Source organism: Ambystoma mexicanum, chromosome 3p (assembly GCF_040938575.1).
Source record: "Ambystoma mexicanum isolate Mex_15411 chromosome 3p, UKY_AmexF1_1, whole genome shotgun sequence".
Lineage (NCBI taxonomy): Eukaryota > Metazoa > Chordata > Amphibia > Caudata > Ambystomatidae > Ambystoma > Ambystoma mexicanum.
Window position 1 is genome coordinate 199,818,809 of NC_090925.1, and position 26,101 is coordinate 199,844,909.

General features: G+C 51.6%; 1 protein-coding gene across 1 annotated transcript in view; it reads left to right on the top strand.

Annotated features, from left to right (window-relative positions):
* The window catches only part of GNB3 (G protein subunit beta 3), a 204,891-nt gene that overhangs the window by 141,850 nt on the left and 36,940 nt on the right, over positions 1-26,101 (top strand). Inside the window, exons 4-8 of the mRNA XM_069650634.1 lie at positions 7,283-7,389; positions 7,830-7,893; positions 17,302-17,464; positions 23,683-23,749; positions 25,822-26,023. Coding sequence (XP_069506735.1) covers positions 7,283-7,389; positions 7,830-7,893; positions 17,302-17,464; positions 23,683-23,749; positions 25,822-26,023 — 603 coding nt within the window. The remainder of the gene's footprint in view (positions 1-7,282; positions 7,390-7,829; positions 7,894-17,301; positions 17,465-23,682; positions 23,750-25,821; positions 26,024-26,101) is intronic.

Sequence of the window (26,101 nt, forward strand, 5' to 3'; positions counted from 1 at the left end):
ATACCTGGTCCCCTACCCTGAGAGCCTGTACTCACACCCTGACTGACAGTGCACCTGTGGAAGCAGTCCATACCTGGTCCCCTATCCCGAGAGCCTCTACTCACACCCTGAATGACAGTGCACCTGGGGCAGCAGTTGATAACTGGTCCCCTATCCCGAGAGCCTCTACTCGCACCCTGAATGACAGTGCACCTGGGGCAGCAGTCGATACCTAGTACCTTATCCTGGGAGCCTGTACAAGCACCCTGAATGACCCTGCACCTGGGGCAGCAGTCAATACCTGGTTTCCTTATCCTGACAGCCTGTACTCACACCCTGAATGACAGTGCACCTGGGTCAGCAGTCGATACCTGGTCCCCTATCCTGAGAGCCTCTACTCACACCCTGAATGACAGTGCACCTGGGGCAGCAGTAAATACCTGGTCCCCTATCCTGAGAGCCTCTACTTACACCCTGAATAACAGTGCACCTGGGACAGCAGTTGATACCTGGTCCCCTATCCTGACAGCCTGTACTCGCACCCTGAATGACAGTGTGCCTTGGGAAGCAATCGATACCTGGTCCCCTATACTGAGAGCCTCTACTCACACCCTGAATGAAGGTGCACCTGGGGCAGCAGGCGATACCTGTTACAATATCCTGAGAGCCTCTACTCACACCCTGAATGAAGGTGCACCTGGGGAAGCAGTCGATACCTGGTCCCCTACCCTGAGAGCCTGTAATCACATCCAGTATGACAGTGCACCTGGGGAAGCAGTCGATACCTGGTCCCCTATCCCGAGAGCCTCTACTCACAGCCTGAATGACAGTGCACCTGGGGCAGCAGTCGATACCTGATTCTCTATCCTGGGAGCCTCTCCTCACACCCTGAATGAAAGTTCACCCGGGACAGCAGTCGATACTTGGTCCCCTACTCTGAGAGCCTGTACTCACATCCGGAATGACAGTCCACCTGGGGCAGCAGTCGATACCTGATTCCCTATCCTGGGAGCCTCTCCTCACACCCTGAATGACAGTGCACCCGGGACAGCAGTCGATACCTGGTCCCCTACCCTGCGAGCCTGTACTCACACCCTGAATGACAGTGCACCTGGGAAGCAGTCGATACCTGGTCCCCTATCCCGAGAGCCTCTACTCACACCCTGAATGACAGTGCACCTGGGGCAGCAGTTGATAACTGGTCCCCTACCCTGAGAGCCTCTATTCGCACCCTGAATGACAGTGCACCTGGGGAAGCAGTCGATACCTGGTCCCCTACCCTGAGAGCCTGTACTCACATCCTAAATAACAGTGCACCTGGGGCAGCAGTTGATACCTGATTCCCTATCCTGGGAGCCTCTCCTCACACCCTGAATGAAAGTGCACCTGGGGCAGCAGTCCATACCTGGTCCCCTATCCTGAGAACCTGTACTCACATCCTGACTGACAGTGCACCTGGGGGAGAAGTCGATACCTGATTCCCTATCCTGGGAGCCTCTCCTCACACCCTGAATGAAAGTGCACCGGGGGCAACAGTCCATACCTGGTTCCCTACCCTGAGAGCCTGTACTCACACCCTGAATGACAGTGCACCTGGGGCAGCAGTCGATACCTGATTCCCTATCCTGAGAGCCTGTACTCGCACCCTGAATGACAGTGCACCTGGGGAAGCAGTCGATACCTGGTCCCCTATCGCGAAAGCCTCTACTCACACCCTGAAGACAGTGCACCTGGGGCAGCAGTCGATAACTGGTCCCCTATCCTGAGAGCCTCTACTCGCACCCTGAATGACAGTGCACCTGGGGCAGTAGTCAATATCTGGTTTCCTTATCCTGACAGCCTGTACTCACACCCTGAATGACAGTGCACCTGGGTCAGCAGTCAATACCTGGTCCCCTATCCTGAGAGCCTCTACTCACACCCTGAATGACAGTGCAGCTGGGGCAGCAGTAAATACCTGGTCCCCTATCCTGAGAGCCTCTACTCGCACCCTGAATGACAGTGCACCTGGGGCAGTAGTCAATATCTGGTTTCCTTATCCTGACAGCCTGTACTCACACCCTGAATGACAGTGCACCTGGGTCAGCAGTCGATACCTGGTCCCCTATCCTGAGAGCCTCTACTCAAACCCTGAATGACAGTGCGCCTGGGGCAGCAGTAGATACATGGTTCCCTATCCTGACAGCCTGTACTTGCACCCAGAATGACAGTGCACCTGGGGAAGCAGTCGATACCTGGTCCCCTACCCTGAGAGCCTGTACTCACATCCTGGATGAAAGTGCACCTGGGGCAGCAGTCCATACCTGGTTCCCTACCCCGTGAGAGTCTCTACTCACACCCTACATGAAAGTGCACCTGGGGCAGCAGTCGATACCTGGTCCCCTACCCTGAGAGCCTGTACTCACACCCTGAATGACAGTGCACTTGGGGCAGCAGTCGATACCTGGTCCCCTACCCTGAGAGCCTGTACTCACATCCTGAATGACAGTGCACCTGTGGAAGCAGTCCATACCTGGTCCCCTACCCTGAGAGCCTGTACTCACACCCTGACTGACAGTGCACCTGTGGAAGCAGTCCATACCTGGTCCCCTATCCCGAGAGCCTCTACTCACACCCTGAATGACAGTGCACCTGGGGCAGCAGTTGATAACTGGTCCCCTATCCCGAGAGCCTCTACTCGCACCCTGAATGACAGTGCACCTGGGGCAGCAGTCGATACCTAGTACCTTATCCTGGGAGCCTGTACAAGCACCCTGAATGACCCTGCACCTGGGGCAGCAGTCAATACCTGGTTTCCTTATCCTGACAGCCTGTACTCACACCCTGAATGACAGTGCACCTGGGTCAGCAGTCGATACCTGGTCCCCTATCCTGAGAGCCTCTACTCACACCCTGAATGACAGTGCACCTGGGGCAGCAGTAAATACCTGGTCCCCTATCCTGAGAGCCTCTACTTACACCCTGAATAACAGTGCACCTGGGACAGCAGTTGATACCTGGTCCCCTATCCTGACAGCCTGTACTCGCACCCTGAATGACAGTGTGCCTTGGGAAGCAATCGATACCTGGTCCCCTATACTGAGAGCCTCTACTCACACCCTGAATGAAGGTGCACCTGGGGCAGCAGGCGATACCTGTTACAATATCCTGAGAGCCTCTACTCACACCCTGAATGAAGGTGCACCTGGGGAAGCAGTCGATACCTGGTCCCCTACCCTGAGAGCCTGTAATCACATCCAGTATGACAGTGCACCTGGGGAAGCAGTCGATACCTGGTCCCCTATCCCGAGAGCCTCTACTCACAGCCTGAATGACAGTGCACCTGGGGCAGCAGTCGATACCTGATTCTCTATCCTGGGAGCCTCTCCTCACACCCTGAATGAAAGTTCACCCGGGACAGCAGTCGATACTTGGTCCCCTACTCTGAGAGCCTGTACTCACATCCGGAATGACAGTCCACCTGGGGCAGCAGTCGATACCTGATTCCCTATCCTGGGAGCCTCTCCTCACACCCTGAATGACAGTGCACCCGGGACAGCAGTCGATACCTGGTCCCCTACCCTGCGAGCCTGTACTCACACCCTGAATGACAGTGCACCTGGGAAGCAGTCGATACCTGGTCCCCTATCCCGAGAGCCTCTACTCACACCCTGAATGACAGTGCACCTGGGGCAGCAGTTGATAACTGGTCCCCTATCCCGAGAGCCTCTACTCGCACCCTGAATGACAGTGCACCTGGGGCAGCAGTCGATACCTAGTACCTTATCCTGGGAGCCTGTACAAACACCCTGAATGACCCTGCACCTGGGGAAGCAGTCAATACCTGATTTCCTTATCCTGAGAGCCTCTACTCACACCCTGAATGACAGTGCACCTGGGGCAGCAGTAAATACCTCGTCCCCTATCCTGAGAGCCTCTACTTACACCCTGAATAACAGTGCACCTGGGGCAGCAGTCGATACCTGGTCCCCTACCCTGAGAGCCTGTACTCACACCCTGAATGACAGTGCACCTGGGGCAGCAGTTGATACCTGATTCCCTATCCTGAGAGCCTGTACTCGCACCCTGAATGACAGTGCACCTGGGGCAGCAGTCGATACCTGATTCCCTATCCTGGGAGCCTCTCCTCACACCCTGAATGAAAGTTCACCCGGGACAGCAGTCGATACTTGGTCCCCTACTCTGAGAGCCTGTACTCACACCCTGAATGACAGTGCACCTGGGGCCGCAGTCGATACCTGGTCCCCTACCCTGAGAGCCTGTACTCACACCCTGAATGACAGTGCACCTGGGGCAGCAGTCGATAACTGGGCCCCTATCCTGAGAGCCTCTACTCGCACCCTGAATGACAGTGAACCTGGGGCAGCAGTCAATACCTGGTTTCCTTATCCTGACAGCCTGTACTCACACCCTGAATGACAGTGCACCTGGGTCAGCAGTCAATACCTGGTCCCCTATCCTGAGAGCCTCTACTCACACCCTGAATGACAGTGCACCTGGGGCAGCAGTAAATACCTGGTCCCCTATCCTGAGAGCCTCTACTCACACCCTGAATGACAGTGCACCTGGGGCAGAAGTAGATACCTGGTCCCCTATCCTGACAGCCTGTACTACACCCAGAATGACAGTGCACCTGGGGAAGCAGTCGATACCTGGTCCCCTACCCTGAGAGCCTGTACTCACATCCTGGATGAAAGTGCACCTGGGGAAGCAGTCAATACCTGGTCCCCTACCCTGAGAGCCTGTACTCACATCCTGGATGAAAGTGCACCTGGGGCAGAAGTCCATACCTGGTTCCCTACCCCCTGAGAGCCTCTACTCACACCCTACATGAAAGTGTACCTGGGGCAGCAATCGATACCTGGTCCCCTACCCTGAGAGCCTCTACTCGCACCCTGAGTGACAGTGCACCTGGGGAAGCAGTCGATACCTGGTCCCCTACCCTGAGAGCCTGCACTCACATCCTAAATGACAGTGCAGCTGGGGCAGCAATCGATACCTGATTCCCTATCCTGGGAGCCTCTCCTCACACCCTGAATGAAAGTGCACCTGGGGCAGCAGTCCATACCTGGACCCCTACCCTGAGAGCCTGTACTCACATCCTGACTGACAGTGCACCTGGGGTAGCAGTCGATACCTGATTCCCTATCCTGGGAGCCTCTCCTCACACCCTGAATGAAAGTGCACCTGGGCAGCAGTCGATACCTGATTCCCTATCCTGAGAGCCTGTACTCGCACCCTGAATGACAGTGCACCTGGGGAAGCAGTCGATACCTGGCCCCCTATCCCGAAAGCCTCTACTCACACCCTGAATGACAGTGCACCTGGGGCAGCAGTCGATAACTGGTCCCCTATCCTGAGAGCCTCTACTCGCACCCTGAACGAAAGTGCACCTGGGGCAGTAGTCAATATCTGGTTTCCTTATCCTGACAGCCTGTACTCACACCCTGAATGGCAGTGCACCTGGGTCAGCAGTCGATACCTGGTCCCCTATCCTGAGAGCCTCTACTCACACCCTGAATGACAGTGCGCCTGGGGCAGCAGTAGATACCTGGTTCCCTATCCTGACAGCCTGTACTTGCACCCAGAATGACAGTGCACCTGGGGCAGCAGTCCATACCTGGTTCCCTACCCCGTGAGAGTCTCTTCTCACACCCTACATGAAAGTGCACCTGGGAAGCAGTCGATACCTGGTCCCCTACCCTGAGAGCCTGTACTCACACCCTGAATGAAAGTGCACTTGGGGCAGCAGTCGATACCTGGTCCCCTACCCTGAGAGCCTCTACTCGCACCCTGAATGACAGTGCACCAGGGGAAGCAGTCAATACTTGGTCCCCTACCCTGCGAGCCTGTACTCACACCCTGAATGACAGTGCACCTGGGAAGCAGTCGATACCTGGTCCCCTACCCTGAGAGTCTGTACTCACACCCTGAATGACAGTGCACCTGGGAAGCAGTCCATACCTGGTCCCCTACCCTGAGAGCCTGTAATCGCACCGTGACTGACAGTGCACCTGGGGCAGCAGTTGATACCTGGTCCCCTATCCCGAGAGCCTCTACTCGCACCCTGAATGACAGTGCACCTGCGGAAGCAGTCGATACTTGGTCCCCTATCCTGAGAGCCTCTACTCACACCCTGAATGAAGTGCACCTGGGGCAGCAGTCGATACTTGGTGCCCTATCCTGAGAGCCTGTACTCACACCCTGAATGACAGTGCACCTGGGGCAGCAGTCGATACCTGATTCCCTATCCTGAGAGCCTGTACTCACACCCTGAATGACAGTGCACCTGGGGCAGCAGTCGATACCTGGTTCCCTATCCTGCCAGGTGGAATTAACCTCTGTTGCCTACTGGCAAGACTAGTGCTGCCTCCTGTTTGGAGAGCATCCCCCATCCCTGTTGAGAACCTCCCACAACTCCGGCCCCGTGTGCCTCACTCTTCCACTTGGAGAGTGTTTTGCCTCGCTGATAAGTGTTTCCCCCACCCCAGCCTGGCAGTCTCTCCCAACCCACTGCTCTGAAGGTTCCTATTGGCCCTTGCCTTGCTGCAGTGCATCGCCCACCACTTGAAGTGGGCCTCTGCCACTCCTTGTTATGAGGGCCTCTCCTTATGAGCATGTCCCTCCATCCCCTGCCTCTTTATTGGGGTTGGAGCTCTGTGATACGCTGTGAGTATCCCTACCAAGCTAGCATCCCCACCTGCAGAGGACATCAGGTAATGATGTCCACATACATAATGGCCCCGGGAAAGCCATTGGCAACATTATATATGGTGACATTATGTAAGGGGCCGGTTGCAAGGATGGGCCCTGCTCCCCTTGGCGGGGACTTTTTTGTCCGGAGACTGTTTTGCGGGGACATTATTACATCGAACCCTGCGGAGGACATCAGAAGAAGCCTGTGAGCATATTGCACCAGGTGGAATAATCCCCCCTGCCAATAGTGTCTCTATCACCCCTGATTAGAGTGACTCTACCATCCACTGTTTTGAGAACCTCTCCCAAACCTCTCCCACTCCTGCTGAAAGTGCCACTCCCAGCATCTCCCCCTGGGACTCATTCTTCGACCCCCTGCTGGGGGGGTCTCTCCCTCCTGCCTGAGATCATCCCCTCCACCGTGTGCACTCATAGGCTCCCCATGACTTTTCTGTGCTCCCTCCTGAGTGTCTTTCTAACTCCCTGAGTGTCTCCCCTGTCCCCCGGACAAGTGCCTCCCCCTGTTCCCTCCTGAGTGTCTCTCATGACCCCTGCTGAGCGTGTAAACACATTCCTCCACTAATAGTGTTTCCTAAACACCCCTCAGATCACAGCTGGGATGGAGGTGGTGGGACGCATACAAATGAGGACGCGGCGGACCCTGCGAGGGCACCTGGCCAAGATATATGCCATGCACTGGTCCAACGACTCCAGGTAATGTCCTGGGCATCTGTTCTAAAGTATTGACATCAGTATCTTGCAAGAGGCATCTGTGACATGTTTGGGGCAGCTGTATTAGACTGGGGCAGTGGTACCCGACCAGGGGCATCTGCAGAAGGATGGTGCTACGGTACACCGCAGGGACTGTTGTGCCAGGCTTGGGGCATATGCATCTTGCTGCAGTATCTTTAACAGGCTTTGGGCGTCTGTACCACACTGGGGACACTGTACCCTTCTGGAGGACGATTTACCAGGCATCTAGGACCGCTACCACACTGGAGTGTATTTGTACTAGGCTGTGGGAATTCGTGCCAGGATTTGGGGTATCTCTATCAGGCTGAGAGTTTCTCTATGTGATGGGGGCACCTGTGCCAGGCTGAGTACATCTAGGGCATATACCTAAAGGAGACTATCTCTGCTTTCTCCTCCTGCAGGTTACTGGTGAGCGCCTCCCAGGATGGGAAACTGATTGTGTGGGATACCTACTCCACCAACAAGGTACTTGTGAACCCCAACATGACACAGCACAGAGCACTCTTGCAGCATCCAAGAGAGAGCACTCCGACAGCCTTCTATAGGGGGACAATGCTACACCAATCTCACATCGAATACTGGCACCCCGCCCCGAAACAGGGCTCTCATACCCACTCGCACAGAGAGCTATTAAAGGGGGTGCTCCAGTCCTACAACAACCCCGGAGGGAATACCTCTGCGCCAACCTCTACCGGACGCTCTAACACCAACCCTCGCAGGGTGCTCTCCTACAGCATCCCCTCAGAAGCAGCATTCCTACACCAACTCAGAAGCAGTGGCGGCTGGTGAATTTTGTAACTGTAGGGGCGTAAATATATCTCCCAGCTATGCCACAGCGACCTTCCGTACAGAGGGAGCCCACACAAATACAGGGAGATTCGAGGGGTTCTCCCACCGAGAACTGTTTTTAAATAATGGGTTAAAATGGTGCATTTTAGAGCACACTTTTCTAGAAGAATTGGGTAAAAAGCCAAACTGTTTGTAACTGATGAAACACTCCAATAGATGCTAGTCACCAACAGTCACATGATCATTTCTCCACATTTCCATGATTCCCTTTCACACAATATGTGCCAGTATTAAACATGTTCACACTGGCTGTGCCCATACATTTCCAGGCTGACTGCACCATTATATCCTATCATTCCCATATACGAACATACTCATGTTTGCTTTTGCTTTGTGTATAATGCCAGTAATTATACTATAAGAAACATGCCCATGTTTGTTCTGCCAATAAATGGCAGTATCCGCACGTAAGTACATACTCCAGTTGGCTTTACCACTAAAAATGCATACCAATATATGAAAACATGTCCAAACTGGCTGCACTAAAATACTAGTCGAGCTACATAATAATACTTATCATGCTTGCTTTATAAAAGATTCCCAATACAAAAGTCATACAACAATAGGATATGGCTAGGCTGGTTGCATAAAAGTGCCAGTCTTGCTTCATAATAACACTTATCATGTTTGCTTAACCAAAGATGCCCTATACAAACTATCATACCACAATAAGAAATTACTAGACTGGCTGCACTGAAATGCCAGTCTAGCTACATAATAACACTTATGCCTGTTTTATCAAAGATGCCCAATACAAAATGTCATGCCTCAGTAAGAATAACACCACTGGTCTTGCTTGCTTTATAAAAGATGCCCAATACAAAATGTCATATCACAATAAGAAATAGCTGGGCTGGCTGCATTGAGAATTCCAATCCAGTCTAGCTACATATTAACACTTATCATGCTTGCTTTATCAAAGCTGCCCAATATAAAATGTCACACCACAATAAGAAATGGCTAGAATGGCTGCATTGCAATGCCAGTCTAGCTACATAATAACACTTATCATGCTTACTTTATCAACCATGGCCAGTAAAATAATGCCATGGCTGTTCCATGGTGCACCAGCCCCTCGCACTCAGACATAATTACATTCATGATGACTATGATAATGTGTGATTGTGAGGCTCTGTGGGGCTCAGGGGGCAGATGTGGGTCTAGAGCTGGGGCCCCAGGGTACAGCCTTGACCTGTTTTTCTGAGCATAGATAGTAAAAGATTTCCATGCCCACCCCCTAAGTCTGAGAGCACCTTAGGGGGCTCATAGATGTCCAGTACTGGACATAGATGTCCAGTAAAAAAATAACATCCCTGTTCCCTGGGCTCCACAGCACCTCAGAAGGAGAGCTGATTTTGGCCAGTGGGGAGGGGGACTGTGCAACAAAGGCCTTTTTAAAAGGCTTTTGTGGTACAAACCTTCTCCTCCCACTCGCCAGAATCAGCTCGGACCAGCACCAACACACACACACACACACACACACACACACACACACACACACACACACATTTACACATCATACACACAGCAAGTGTGCTCTGTCTCATTCACATGAGCACCCATCATGCACTCACTCCTAACACAAGCATACACGCATCCATACACATTTAAATAATGAATAATTGGACATACAAACACGCACATTTATACAACAGACACACAACAGGCACTCTGTTTCATTCACATGAGCACCCATCATGCACTCTCTCATAACACAAGCATACACACATCCATACACATATTTAGATAATAAATAAATGAACATACAAACACATTTACACAACATACGCACAGCAAGCACTCTTGCGTTCATATAAGCACCCATCATGCACTCACTCATAATACACGCGTACATGCATCCATACACATGTTTAAGTAATAAATAAATGAACACACACACACATTTACACAACATGCACACAGCAAGCACGCTCTCATTCACATCAGCATCCATCATCATACATTCACCTAACAACACAAGCATGCACGCATCCATACACATCATTTAAATAAAATAATACATGAAAATAAACAAACTGACCTTCGAACGCAGGTCTTTCCTCTCCAGCGCTCCAGTCCCTAGTAGCATGAAGAGGAATCAGGAAGCTTCCTGGTTCATGCACATGCGTGCTGGGGCCTGAGCATGGTGACGAGATGCCCCACTCCAGCCTGCTCTGTCTGTAGGACGCCCCCTTGCACATACAGACATGCAGTTCGCCATCCAATGAGCCATGCGAGGCTGGGGAACTGTAACTGTCAAAGGTAAACAGTGTTTCCCTTTGACAGTTCAGGGCGCTCCCTCAGCTGAAAAAGCTCTTACACCAGCCAGATAAAAGCACTCTCTCCCACCCTCTCCTGAGACAGTATTCTTACACCATTCTCCAGAAAGAGCACTGTTACCCCCATCCCCCATACCCATCCGCCTTCTGGAGAGAGAGAACTTTCCTACCGCCTTCCTCAGAGGGAGCTATACTGCACACTCCATTAGAGGGAGCACTCCCACAACAAGAGAACCCATTGTTAGCTCCTGTATTGATCCCTTGCAACCTACTTTCCCCCTATGACTTCACAAAGCTGGGTGCACGCTAAATAAATATGCTACTACTACTATTAATGATGATAATAATAATTAAAAGAAGGGGTGCTCCAGCCCCCTCCGTACTGAGCACTCCGCCATTATCCCCGACATCCGCTGCTTCAATACTACTCCAGGGACACATCTCCTCACCACCCTGTGGGAGTAATGGGTTCCTATACCATATGCCACACCCACACATTATTCCCCCTCTGTCAATATTCCCACACCATATCAATCATACCTGCACAATTGACTGTATCCAGCGCTTGTATACCACCCCCCCCCAAGACTCAACTCTTACAACAACCCACACAGCTAGTGCTTTAAAGCCATCGCTACATCCAGGGATCCTACAGCATCGGCTACACCCAGTTCACCTGCACCACCCCCCACAGTCAGGGTTCCTATAGCATTAGCTACACCCAATGCACCTTCAACCCTTACCCCCCCCCTACAGCCAGGGATACTACAGCATCAGCTACATCCAGAGTGTCTGCACCTTCCCCCATCGTCCCCCAGAGCCAGGGATCCTACAGCATCAGGTGCATCCAGTGTACCTATACCTGCACCTGACCCCCACGCCAAGGGATCCTACAACATCAGCTACATCCAGTGCACCTGCACCCCTCCCCCCCACAGTCAGAGGTCCCACTACAGTATCAGGTACATCCAGTGTGCCTGCACCTTCCCCCCACAGCCAGGGATCCTATAGCATCAGCTACATCCTGTGCACCTGCACTCCCCTCTCCTCCCATGCCCCCCGCAGCCAGTGATCCCACAGCAACAGCTACATCTAGTGCACCTGCACCTCACCCGTCCCCCACCCGTCCCCCACCCCCACAGCCAGGGAGCCTACAGCATTAGCTACATCCTGTGCGTCTGCACGCCCTTCTCCCCCAGCCAGGGATCCTACAGTATCAGGTACATTCAGTGCATCTGCCCCTTTACCCGCTCCCCACAGCCAATGAACCTGCAAAAACAGATGCAGGTGCACTGTACAGATCCTACAGCATCAGCTACACCCAGTGCACCTGCACCTCACAGCCAGGGATCCTACAGCATCGGCTACATCAAGAGCGCCTGCACCTCCCCCTCTCACCCCCCATCCCTCCCCAGCAGCCAGGGATCTTACAGTATCTAGTACATTCAGTGTATGTTCACCTTTCCCCCACAGCCAGGAATCCTACAGCATCAGCTACTTCCAGAGTACCTGCAACTCACCCGTCCCCCGCCCCCACAGCCAGGGATCCTATAGCATCAGCTATATCCGTGTGAATGTGCCTGCACCTTCACCTCCCCCCCCACATCTGGGGATCCTATAGCATCAGCGACATCGAGAGTGCCTGCAAACCCCCCCCCCCCCACAGCCAGGGATCCTATAGCATCAGCTACATCCGTGTGAATGTGCCTGCACCTTCACCTCCCCCCTATATCTGGGGATCCTATAGCATCAGCGACATCCAGAGTGCCTGCAAACCCCCCTCCCCACAGCCAGGGATCCTACAGCATCAACTACATCCAGCATCCAGTATGCCTGCACCTTCCCCCCCACAGCCAGGGATCCTATAGCATCAGATGCATCCAGTGCACCTGCATCTCCCCCCCACAGCCAGGGATCCTACAGCATCAGCTACATCCAGTGCGCCTGCACCCCCCCCACAGGCAGGGTTCCTGCAGCATCAGCTACATCCAGTGTGCCTGCATCTCCCTTCCCCCCCACACAGCCAGGGATCCTACAGCATCAGCTACATCCAGTATGCCTGCACCTTCCCCCCCACAGCCAGGGATCCTACAGCATCAGCTACATCCAGTATGCCTGCACCTTCCCCCCCACAGCCAGGGATCCTATAGCATCAGCTACATCCAGTGCACCTGCACCCCTCCCCCCCACAGTCAGGGATCCTATAGCATCAGATGCATCCAGTGCACCTGCATCTCCCCCCCACAGCCAGGGATCCTACAGCATCAGCTACATCCAGTGCGCCTGCACCCCCCCCACAGGCAGGGTTCCTGCAGCATCAGCTACATCCAGTGTGCCTGCACCTCCCCCATCCTCCCACAGCCAGGGATCCTACAGCATCAGCTACATCCAGTATGCCTGCACCTTCCCCCCCACAGCCAGGGATCCTACAGCATCAGCTACATCCAGTATGCCTGCACCTTCCCCCCCACAGCCAGGGATCCTATAGCATCAGATGCATCCAGTGCACCTGCATCTCCCCCCCACAGCCAGGGATCCTACAGCATCAGCTACATCCAGTGCGCCTGCACCCCCCCACAGGCAGGGTTCCTGCAGCATCAGCTACATCCAGTGTGCCTGCACCTCCCCCATCCCCCCACAGCCAGGGATCCTACAGCATCAGCTACATCCAGTGCACCTGCACCCCCCCACAGGCAGGGTTCCTGCAGCATCAGCTACATCCAGTGTGCCTGCACCTCCCCCCATGCCCCCACAGCCAGGGATCCTACAGCATCAGCTGCATCCAGTGTGCCTGCACCTTCCCCCCACAGCCACGGATCCTACAGCATCAGCTGCAACCAGTGCACCTGCACCTCACCCGTCACCCACCCCCACAGCCGGGGATCCTATAGCATCAGCTTCAGCCAGTGCACCTGCACTTTCTCCCCCACAGCCAGGGATCCTATAGCATCAGATACATCCACTGCGCCTGCACCTTCCCCCTCCCCCAACAAGGGATCCCATAGCATCAGCTACAACCAGTGCACCTGCACCTTCACCCCCACAGCCAGGGATCCTATAGCAACAGCTACATCCAGTGTGCCGCACCCCCCCCCCGCCACAGCCAGGGATCCTCCATTGCACCCCCCCCCGACAGCCAGGGATCCTATAGCATCAGCTACATCCAGAGTGCCTGCACCTTCTCCCCCACAGCCAGGGATCCTATAGCATCAGTTACACCCAGTGTGCCTGCACCTTCACCCCCACAGCCAGGGATCCTATAGCATCAGCTACAACCAGTGTGCCTGCACCTTCACCCCCACAGCCACAGACAGGGATCCTACAGCATCAGCTATAACCAGTGTGCCTGCACCTTCACCCACACAGCCAGGGATCCTATAGCATCAGCTACAGCCAGTGTGCCTGCATCTCCTCCCCCCTCCACAGCCAGGGATCCTATAGCATCAGCTACATCCAGTGTGCCTGCACCTCCCCCCCACAGTCATGGATCCTATAGCAACAGCTACATCCAGTGTGCCTGCACCTCCCCCCCATAGCCAGGGATCCTCCATTGCACCCCCCCCACAGCCAGGGATCCTAAAGCATCAGCTACTTCCAGTGTGCCTGCACCTACCCCTCCAAAGACAGAGATCCTATAGCATCAGCTACATCCAGTGCGCCTGCATCTTCCCCCTCCCCTCACAGCCAGGGATCCTATAGCATCTGATACAACCAGTGCGCCTGCATCTCCTCCCGCCTCCACAGCCAGGCATCCTATAGCATCACTTACACCCAATGCACCAACCCCCACAGCAAGGGATCCTCCATTGCACCTGCACCTGCACCTGCCCCCCACAGCCAGGAAAAGCATCAGGTTGTTCCAGTGCTCCTGCACCTTCCCCCATATCCGGGGATCCTATAGCATCAGCTACATCCCGTGCACCTGCACCTCCCTCCCCACAGCCAGGGATCCTATAGCATCAGCTACATCCAGTGCTCCTGCACCTCCACGCCCCCACAGCCAGGGATCCTATAGCACCAGCTACATCCAGTGTGCTTGCACCTACCCCCCACAACTAGGGATCCTACAGCATCAACTACATCCAGTCTGCTTGCACCTACCCCCCACAGCCTGGGATCCTATAGCATCAGCTACATCCATTGCACCTGCACCCCCCTCCCCCACACACACACAGCCAGGGATCCTATAGCATCAGCTACAACCAGTGCGCCTGCATCTCCTCCCCCCTCCACAGCCAGGGATCCTATAGCATCAGCTACAACCAGTGCGCCTGCATCTCCTCCCCCCTCCACAGCCAGGGATCCTATAGCATCAGCTACATCCAATGTCCTTGCACCTACCCCCACAGCCAGGGATCCTCCATTGCACCTGCACCAGCCCCCCACAGCCAGGGAAAGCATCAGGTTGTTCCAGTGCTCCTGCACCTTCCCTCCATATCCGGGGATCCTATAGCATCAGCTACATTCCGTGCACCGTGCCTGGCCCCCCCAGCCAGGATCCTACAGCATCAGCTACATCCAGAGTACCTGCACCTCACCCACCCGCCACCCCCACAGCCAGGGATCCTATAGCAACAGCTGCATCCAGTGCTCCCAGACCTTCCCCCCATATCCAGGGATCTCAGAGCATCAGCTGCATCCAGTGCGCCTGCACCCCCCCCCACAGCCAGGGATCCTATAGCATCAGCTACATTCGTTTGCCTGCACCTCCCCCCCCCATATCTAGGAATCCTATAGCATCAGCGACATCCAGAGTGCCTGCAACCCCGCCCCACAGCCAGGGATCCTACAGCATCAGCTGCATCCAGTGCGCCTGCACCTTCCCCCCCAGCCATGGATCCTATAGAATCAGCTACATCCAGTGTGTCTGCACCTTCCTCCCCATAGCCAGGGATCCTATAGCATCAGCTACAACCAGTGCGCCTGCATCTCCCCCCAACAGCCAGGGATCCTATAGCATCAGCTACATCCAGTGCGCTTGCACCTTCCCCCACAGCCAGGGATCCTATAGCATCAGCTACATCCAGTGCACCTGCACCCCCCCCCCCCCCACAGCCAGGGATCCTATAGCATCAGCTACACCCAGTGTGCCTGCGCCCCCCCCCACAGCCAGGGATCCTATAGCATCAGCTACAACCAGTGTGCCTGCATCTCCCTTCCCCCCACACAGCCAGGGATCCTATAGCATCAGCTACGTCCAGTGTCCTTGCACCTTCCCCCCCCGCCCCCCCACAGCCAGGGATCCTCCATTGCACCTGCACCTGCCCCCCACAGCCAGGGAAATCATCAGGTTGTTCCAGTGCTCCTGCACCTTCCCCCATATCCGGGGATCCTATAGCACCAGCTACATCCCGTGTGCATGCACCTCCCCCCCACAGCCAGGGATCCTATAGCACCAGCTACATCCCGTGTGCATGCACCCCCCCCCCACAGACAGGGATCCTATAGCATCAGCTACATCCAGTGTACTTTACCTCCCCGCACCCACAGCCATGGATCCTACAGCATCAGCTAGATCCAGTGTGCCTGCAAACCCCCTCCCCCCCACAGGCAGGATTCCTGCAGCATCAGCTGCATCCAGTGTGCTTGCACCTTCCCCACCACAGGCAGGGATCCTATAGCAACAGCAGCATCCGGTGCTCCCAGACCTTCACCCCATATCCAGGGATCCCAGAGCATCAGCTGCATCCAGTGCGCCTGCGCCCCCCTCCCCCACAGCCAGGGATCCTATAGCATCAGCTACATCCAGTCTGCCTGCACCTTCTCCCCCACATCCAGGGATCCTACAGCATCAGCTGCATCCAGTGCACCTGCACCTCACCCGTCCCCCACAGCCAAGGATCCTATAGCATCAGTTATACCCAGTGTGCCTGCACCTTCACCCCCACAGCCACAGCCAGGGATCCTATAGCATCAGCTATAACCAGTGTGCCTGCACCTTCACCCACACAGCCAGGGATCCTATAGCATCAGCTACAGCCAGTGTCCTTGCACCTACCCCCACAGCCAGGGAAATCATCAGGTTTTTCCAGTGCTCCTCCACCTTCCCCCCCATATCCGGGGATCCTATAGGATCAGCTACATCCTGTGCGCCTGCACCTCCCCGCCCCCGCAGCCAGGGATCCTATAGCATCAGCTACATCCAGTGTGCTTGCACCTACCCCCCACAGCCAGGGATCCTATAGCATCAACTACATCCCATGCGCTTGCGCTTGCACCTACCCCCCACAGCCAGGGATCCTATAGCATCAGCTACAACCAGTGTGCCGGCACCTTCACCCACACTGCCAGGGATCCTATAGCATCAGCTACATCCAGTGCGCTTGCACCCCCCCCCCTACAGCTAGGGATCCACCATTGCACCTGCCCCTGCCCCCCACAGCCAGGGATCCTCCATTGCACCTTCCCCTGCCCCCCACAGCCAGGGAAAGCATCAGGTTGCTCCAGTGCACATGCGCCTGCCCCCCGCACCAAGGGATCCTACAGCATTGCCCTAGCCATGTGTACACCCTCTCCTGACAGTTACGGCTCCTACTACATCCCCACAAGCAGCCCCCCAACAATGCAATATGCACACCAGTCAGGGCTCCAGCATCAACCCCACAGTCACTGCTTCTTTACAATATCCTGCGCCTAGTGCCATTTCTCAAAAAGAAAATGCTTAGATTTCAGTGCATCAATGCTTTAACCTTATTCCACAGCTACAGCAGTCATTCAACAAGAGCTATCCTTGTATTACTTGTAGGTCCACGCCATCCCCCTGCGCTCCTCCTGGGTCATGACGTGCTCCTATGCCCCATCAGGAAACTTTGTGGCCTGCGGTGGACTGGACAACATGTGCTCCATCTATAATCTGAAGACACGGGAGGGGAACGTGAAAGTCAGTCGAGAGCTGGCTGCACACACAGGTGAGGACAACCAGGGCTGCTAGCTGCTAGCATGCCTGTACTTAACATGGCTGCCAATACTCACTGCAACACTGAATGTAACCTGCCTGCCAATACTCATAGCAGCCATGGCAAAGCTCAAGTCAAGTTGACTATTAGTAATCGTGGCAAGTCTGAACACGAGATAGCTGTCATTAATAGTCACACGACTGAACTCAAGATGGCCACATCGGTTCCTGTCATGACAGAAGTCGGAATGGCACGATTGAACTCAATATGGTCACATCAATACCAGCAATAGCACAAGGCATGACACCATGATGGCAGCCATTATTCATAGCAAGACTGAACCCAGTATTACCACACTTCCTCCTACCATGGCACAAGCCAAGCTGGCCATCACTGTTATGAGCAGGATTTCTGAGTGCAAGATGACCACTGGTGACAGTAGGGCCAAACCCAACATGGCTACTACATGGACGGCCATTTTGATGCTAATACTAATGGAGTAAAAGTAACTGCAAATATGTACCAATGTTAATAGCAGGGCTGAGCTCAAGATGACCACCAGAAATTAGGAAATGGTGGAAACCAAGATGGCCACAAAGATTATTGCCCAGGCTGAAACCAGGATGGGCAAAATTGTTCACTTCATAATTCAACCCAAGAGTGCTAACATGAATCCTACTGTGGTAGAAACCAAGAAGGTCTTCCAGTGTTCATCGAAATTAGAGAACTCAATATGATGGCTAAATCACCTGTTTTGTTAGAAAGCAAGAAGGTTCTGGGTGTTCATGGCATTGTGAATAGCAGTCACAGTTAATTCCAGTGCTCGGTCAGGAACACCAAATTCCAAGCCTCACGCACTCCACTCACTACGATTTCAAACATAATGCATTGAAGGTAAATTATATGTATTCTGTTCTTTTCATAATCTTTGACTAAGAACCATTACAGAAGAGATACTTTGAAGAATCCGTGTCCGTGATATCAGGCCTTCCGCAGGCCCTTGCTGTGCACAGTTACAATGTGTGCACGTCTTTCCTTTTTGATCATGTATATTTGCCAAAAGACCATATTTCTAGAGCCATTTTGTAGGGCTATCATATTACCTAGCATTTAGCTTTTCATCATCACTTTGATGTCCTATTTCATCACCACCTTTCAGCCAACATGCGATTCGCCCTATGCTGGCTTTCTCAAGCCTGCAGCGATCGCTGTATTCTCTGATCTAGAACATGAATGTTAGGATCAACGTGTTAAGAAAATATCAAAGTCCAATATAAGCTCTATGTATTTGAAAACACATTTTTTGGTGAGTGATGAATAATCAGTAAGATTAGGGTATCAAAAAGGAGAAGAAAAAGGGGAGAGAACAAATATAATGAACAATTAAACTGAACCCCTGAATCGGATTCTTATTTACAATACACAGATCTTATTTTGAAAGTAAAGGAGATGGACACCTGCAACCTGTAGGTCTTGGTTTTGAATCTCTTGTAGGAATCCTTCGGTCCTAGTTTAAGCTGGTGGCGGGTGTATGCTGAGTAGCTCCATTTTCATGAACGAGCCTGTGGGAATGTATATGGTTTGTCTGAGAGCACTATTCTGTCCAAGGAATTAAAGTAATGCTCTCCTCAGTACTCAGTACTCAAGTAAGGCCATTGCATGCTACGCTTTAATCCTCATATCGCAGCACTGCTCCTTACATCTAACAGACACACATTTATAACATTTGCTTTACCTTAAAATACATATATTCTCCCTTCATCTAATATTTTGGGTTTTCCAGGTCAAATTTAGGGAGTCAAACATTAAGAACGGAATACATGCCATTTACATTGAATTCATTATATTTGAAGTCGTCCTGAGTGGGGTACATGAAACTTGGAATTCGGGTTTCTTGACTCTGAAATGATGATGCCATTTTTGGTTTGTAAAAGGATATTACTTGGTACCTTCATGTTCTCAAACAGCTATTACAGGGCCACTCCATGTTGGCTGGAACTCATGCTCTGGCTCGGTGGAGCTCAGCCATCTGCTTCCATGTTTGGCGGGCTTCTCCCCACAGCTCGACTCTCATTCTCTGCAACATTCCCCTCCTCTGCCAACATGTCACGGGATTGTGTTCGTTTCTGATCAAATTTCCCACGGATTTATATACACCTGAATTGGGGCGCCATCTTCTCAATGATCAACTTGCTGCCATTTGGGCCGGTTGCACCATGGGTCAACCGGACAGCACTTTATTCCAGTTCCCTGCACCTGCCATTGCTTCTGCCGCTGCCTGGATTACCTCATCTTAATTTGCTTACATAATGCACATTTCCCCGCAGCCAAGTGCACTTATTTCACTGTGTTCAACTTGCTGCAATTGTTTATCAATTCCATGACCTTGTTGCCATCGCTTCTGAGCCAAAGCCGAAGAATAATTTGCTAAAAGGAACTTTTCTGAATTCAATTACACATGCAATGCTATTCGGCCATAGGCCTTTCGCTGCACAATGATTTCGGTCACATCATGATCGAATGTATATAAAATATATTTGCTCTGCAATCTGCTTCTAAGTGCTTTGATTGAGTTATATATGTTTACATTGTGCTCTTACCCAGTCCCTGCCTTTCTAAGTGCAAGTTTTGTATTTTCATGCAGTGAAAGTATAAGGCTCTATGTCTCTAAATACTTCTAAGTGCTAATAAAGTGCAAATTATATTACAACTACTGTTCAGAATGAGCCTTGCAAATCTATTCATGTGAATTGCATGTATGATGACACATAAACGCTTAATCCGAACCACCCATGCACTGTGTATACCCACTTGCTGTTAAAATGTGGAACGTAGGGGCAATCATGTGATGTTCTTAACTGCACACATTGACTAATATATGCCAACTGTTCATGGCATGGCTGAGCCCAAAGTTTATAGAATAGTTGCAGCCAGGAGGGCCAGCAGTAACCATTGCATGGATGACCTCAAGAGGGCCATTAATATAAACAACACAACTCAGCCGAAGAGGGCTTCCGAAGTTTCTCTCATGTCAAAAACCAAAATAACCACCATTGTTTATGTGATGGCTGGATTTCAGATAGCCATCCCTGCTCATGGCTAAAGGTCAACCCTAGGATGGCAGAAACCGACATTGTGGGCACTGGTCAGGCCTTTATTACAGAGTCAGAAATGATTCTCAGATGGGGGAGGCAGGAAGAGACAGGCCACAGACTGCAGCCAGTGCAAATATAAGGCTTGCATCGGCTGCACCCTGGACAGGTGTTCTACAATCAATGGCACACATGCACAGCCTGTGCCCTGCCGAAATGACAAATACATGGATGGGAGAATTATTCCAGTGGTCGTACAAGTTGCTTTGGCGATTCCTGGGATAGAGAGATGCGCAAATGGCCCAGGAGTGATGAATGGAGCTTCTGCAGGATGCATTGAGTGAAAGCACCTCTGAAAGCAGGCCAGTGGGCTCACCCGCTAACCCTCTTCTTCTGAAGACAGTATGTGTTCTTACATGTGGTCTTTAAGGAGGTATGGCAAGTGCCCTTCCAGCCCCTCTTTCTAGTGGTAGATGCAAGGCTCTGCCCTTGTATGTTTGTGTTGGGGGGAGTCTTGGGTGGGGACGAAGGGGGGGGGGGCTGAGGGAGAGGTAACCAAGAGGCAAACCTCCATGATTTCAAATGAATCGCACCTGAGAGGAGGGGGCTGGTACGGGTGGGGTGGGTGGTCTAGAGGGAATGCTGTTTTTTCGGCTTTTGTAAGCCACCTAAAATCAGCCAAAATAAATCAGTCTTTTTGTCATGCGACGTACAAAAAGCTAAATTATGACATAGATCCAATCACTGCACCGGCGCTGTAATTGTACTCCAGAATCACAATCCCCTGGAAGAGAAGGGAGAGGAACTTCAAACCTTCTAAGAAGATGGTCTTGAGCTCCTAGATGTGTGTGAGATTTATTTTTATAGCAACAGGATTGTGCCCAAATTGGGTTTGCATTTTATACAGTAGTGCAGTACTGCTGGTGGCGGGAAAGAGTGATATTTAAGTATCTGGCAGGTATTGTTCAAAGAGCCACGTTTTTAGTGTTTTGTGGAACTGAAGGGTATTTCAAGTCTCTACCAGAATTGAGTTACAGATAGTTGGGGCGTGGCAGGACAAGGACTGCTTGCGAGTCTTGTCTTTGCGAGCTAGCTTTGGCTCCAACCTTTTGGTAGTTTTGCTACATGAGGTGCGAGAGCCTCCAGAGGAGGGATGTTTTGCCGCCATGTGTGCTGGGTCTCCCGTTTGAGACTGCTTTGCAGGTGAGGCATGCTGTTTTGAATATTATCCTGGCATGGGGTGGGGGCAGTGAAGCTTGTGCAGTGTTGGAGAAATGCAGTCGAATTTGGTACCTGTAATGAGGCGAGCTGCAGCGTGGTGTGCTCCTTTGAGGGGGGTCAGGTGTGTAGCTGGAAGCCCAGTAAGGAGGGTATTTCTCCCATCTATGTGTGAGATAACAAGGGATTGGACATCCATACGGGCTTCGTTTGGGGGAATGAAGGGTTGGATTTTCCGGAATGTGTGGACCTTTAGCCATGCGGTTTGTGCCTTTTTGGCTATACGCTTTTGGAAGGAAAGGCTACTGTCAACAATGAAGACCGGGGATTTGGCCGAGTTTGACAGCTGAGAGGGGGAATCCTTCCAAGCACATGTAATTCAGCCATTGTTGCGCGAGTTGTTGTTTGGTGGGGGTACCGATGAGGACACATTCGGTCTTGTCAGGTTCAGTTTAAGGTAAGCACATGTCATCCAGCCATTATTGCGCGAGTTGTTGTTTGGTGGGGGGACCGATGAGGACACATTCACTCTTGTCGGGTGCAGTTTAAGGTAAACGTTTGACATCCATGTTTGGATAGTTGTCAGGCATTCGTGGGGGCAAGCAATGTCCTGGGGGTCACTGGTCTTAAGGCAAAGCTGAGTGTCATCAGCGTACTGAGGGATGGCTTTGTTGGGGTCATTTGGGAGAGTTCCCAAGGGTTCTATATATAGATTGAAGATGAGTGGTGAGAGAATGGATGTGCTGAGAAGAGCATCTCCTTTGACCACAAGCCATTCATCTGGAAAGGACCTGTGGTGGCCTATAAACTCTAATGATTTGGTGGGAATGTTATGTTATTGAGTTTTTGATATCACAGCCACTGCCATTTTCACAGCTACTGCCATTTTCATGGTCTCTTCGGGCATTTGAACCTGCTGCAGGAAGGCATAAGTATGGTTAGCAGGACGAGTGCATGATTGGTTTGTTAGCTCTGTGCTTGGGACGAGCTTCTGCGTGTCTTCAGTGCACAGCCCATTGTGGTGTGGCCTGGGGTTACCCTGATGAAGGTACCCGAGTTGTGTATCTGGTTGAGTGGGTTGGTGTGGAGATTTGCATCAGTTCAGGAATGTCAGGTCTGTCCTTGATGGCGTTTCCGGTCATTGAGTTTGGTGCGGTGAGTGGTTTGTAAAGAACTGTAGTAACATGGGAGGTCTGCTATGATGGGAGATCGAAACAGGTTGTTCAGTGCAGTTTAGATACCAAACATCAGACAGTAGCAGGGTGTCACATTTCTGGGATGCAAATGCTCACCGTGGGGGCATTTAAAGGGTAAAGATAGCATTTCGCACACATTTTCTCATAACAACCTACCATTGAGTTTATTGTGAAAAGTCATGGATTGAGATGTGTGAATGTGGGTCATATTTCTTTTGGTGCCCTGTCTACATTTTCTCCCAGCCCAATCCTGACCTGGTCTCATGGGAAATTCAACAAACTAACTTTGGACAAACCCTAGCAAATCTATTGGTCCCAGTTAGAGAGCACATGTACGTCCAGTGCCAACTTATTTCTTCTATTAGTTCTTGCATAGGTAGTCATCGCAACCTATCCTGGGCGCCATAAGGCTCCCCTTAGGGTTTGGTCCACAGGCAAGCCTGACCACCCAATTGTTACAGGTCCTAGATAAGACAAGGATTTTAATACCCGAGGCGGAATGGCTTTTTCCAGGTAATGTTTCCACCAAACCCTCCCTGTGAGCAATTGAAGAGTTAGAGAAGTCTTCCTTCCCTGAAATGGTGATGACTTAAACATAACTTGTCCTTCCTCGCAGGGCTGAGCAGAAAGCAGCCATTATGGGCTCTATGTTAACCCACTGAGCTGGGATACCGTTTTAAATCTTGCTTAATTAACAGGAATCCTTTTTTCACCCTTTCCACAGGGTACTTATCCTGTTGCAGATTCCTAGATGATAACCAGATAGTGACCAGTTCAGGAGATACCACCTGGTAAGGAATTGGGCAGGTAGGGCATGTTGCGGTATACGGCCTTGTAATAAATGCTAGCTGGTAGGGTCATTTGGAAGATACCATCTTGTAAGGGGTGAGGGCAGCCAGGACACACCAGGAGATACTACCAGGTATGCAAGGGAGGCAGGTCAGGTACCTTGTGGAATGCCATCTTATAAGGAAAGGCCATACAGGACATTTTGGATGTACCACCATGTAAGGAATGTGACAGACAGGGCAATTTGGGAGATACCACCTTATAAGGAATTGGGGGAGGTATGGTCATTTGCGAGTTACTAGCTTTTTAAGGTCGGGGCAGGTAGGGTAACTTAGGTGTTAACACCTCCTAAATTGAGCAATGGAGTCAGCTGTGATTATACATGGGATACAACCAGCTTGTAAATGAAAATAGGGTAACTCAGAAGATAAAACCTGCTGAGGAATGCGGGAACACATGGTAAATAAAGCTGCATAACTTGTGAGTATATGGAGCAGGTTCAGATCGATAACTAAGGCGATACCACATGGGAGAGCAAGCAAAGTAGGTTCATCAAATAAATATAACATTGCCAGGGTGGTAGCCGTAGTATTAATCTGGTAATGCCATGCGCAGAGCACAGGGAGCAGCTTGCTCAACTCAGGAGTTATCACTGGGTATCATTTGGTGCAGGTAGAGTAACTTTGGAGATACTACACACAGATGATGGTATAGCTGACAAATACTGCATGCTGCATACAAGATCAATGTAGGGTAACTCCGTCCTGAACCTCTTGAAGAGAATGGCAACATGGACAACGCTTGAGAAATACCACCAGCGTGCAGGTAGGTTGGCTCAAGTAAGTCCACCTGGTAAGCACATGGGGCAGATAGGGAAACTCAGGAGATGCTACATAATAATTATGCGGTAGCAATGGGGTAAATCGAGAGACCTGAAAACAGGGGTCAGCTACAGTAACTTGGGAGTTGTTACGTGGGGAGGATCGGGGCATGTAAAGGTAAGATAATTGAAAAGGTAACAATTAGTGATAATGGAGGTCAGATAGGTCAGCTGAAGTGATGCCACCTAATGAGCACGAGACAAGCAGGGTAACACGGGAGATAACACCTGAGAGGCAGTGTGGGAAGGCAGGGTAACCTGCGTTATACCAACTAGGGAGAATGAGCAGGATTTCAAAAATGTATGTTAACTCATCAGACTTAATTAGCAATGGATAGAAGGGAATGTGGGGTATCTTGTAAAATAACTCGCCTTGCAAGGGCATGGACTAGAGCAACACTGCCTCGGGAAGATATGGATGCGTAAAGTGACTCAGTAAATATTACCTGGACAAGATGGCTACAGCTAGGTTAACTTGAAAGATACTACCTGGAAAATGGAGGAAGGTAATGTAACTTGAGGGATATTACCTGGAGAGATTGGAGGAAGGTAATGTAACTTGGGAGATACTACCTGGAGAGAATGGAGGAAGGTAATGTAACTTGGAAGATACTACCTGGATAGAATGCAGTAAGATAAGGTAACTTGGGAGATACTACCGGGAGAGAATGGAGGAAGGTAAGGTTATTCAATAGATACTACATAGATAGGATGGAAGAGCATGGAGACTACCTTGAGCAACACCACTTGGGGAAGAATGGTGGCAGGAAAACAATTTGAGATATACCCCTGAATGGGATAAGAGCAGCTAAGTAGGGTAACTCAGGGTTACCAACTCGGGAGTAGATAGGCAGGTAGATTAAATTGAGGGATATCACCTAGGGAGAATATGGATAAGAGGGGAATTTGGGAGGGACCATCTGGAGATGGGTAACTCAGGAAATACCACCCTCAGGGGAGGAGGTGGGTATGCACAGTACATTGAGAGATACCATCTGGGAAGAATAAGGGCAGATGATAACTTGGGAGGAACCCTCTGGGTAGGATTGGAGCAAGTAGGACAACCCAGATACTATTTGTGTAGCTTGGCAGATACCATTTGGGTCAAGTTGGGGTATGAAGGCTTGGCGTCAGCAGTTATAGTCCATATCTTACCACTGACCACTGCCCCCTTCACTCTCTTTGTTTCCCCAGCGCCCTCTGGGATATCGAAACTGGTACTCAGAAGACTGTCTTCATGGGCCACACCGGTGACTGCATGAGCCTGGCCGTGTCCCCTGACTTCCGAATCTTTGTGTCAGGAGCCTGCGACGCCACAGCCAAACTATGGGATATCCGCGAAGGCACCTGCCGCCAGACCTTCACAGGACACGAGTCTGACATAAACGCCATCTGTGTACGTACCCTGGCCAGTGCCATTTGATGGCTGCATTGGGGATTTGTGGGATGAGGTATCTCCCTAGACCAGCTGGAC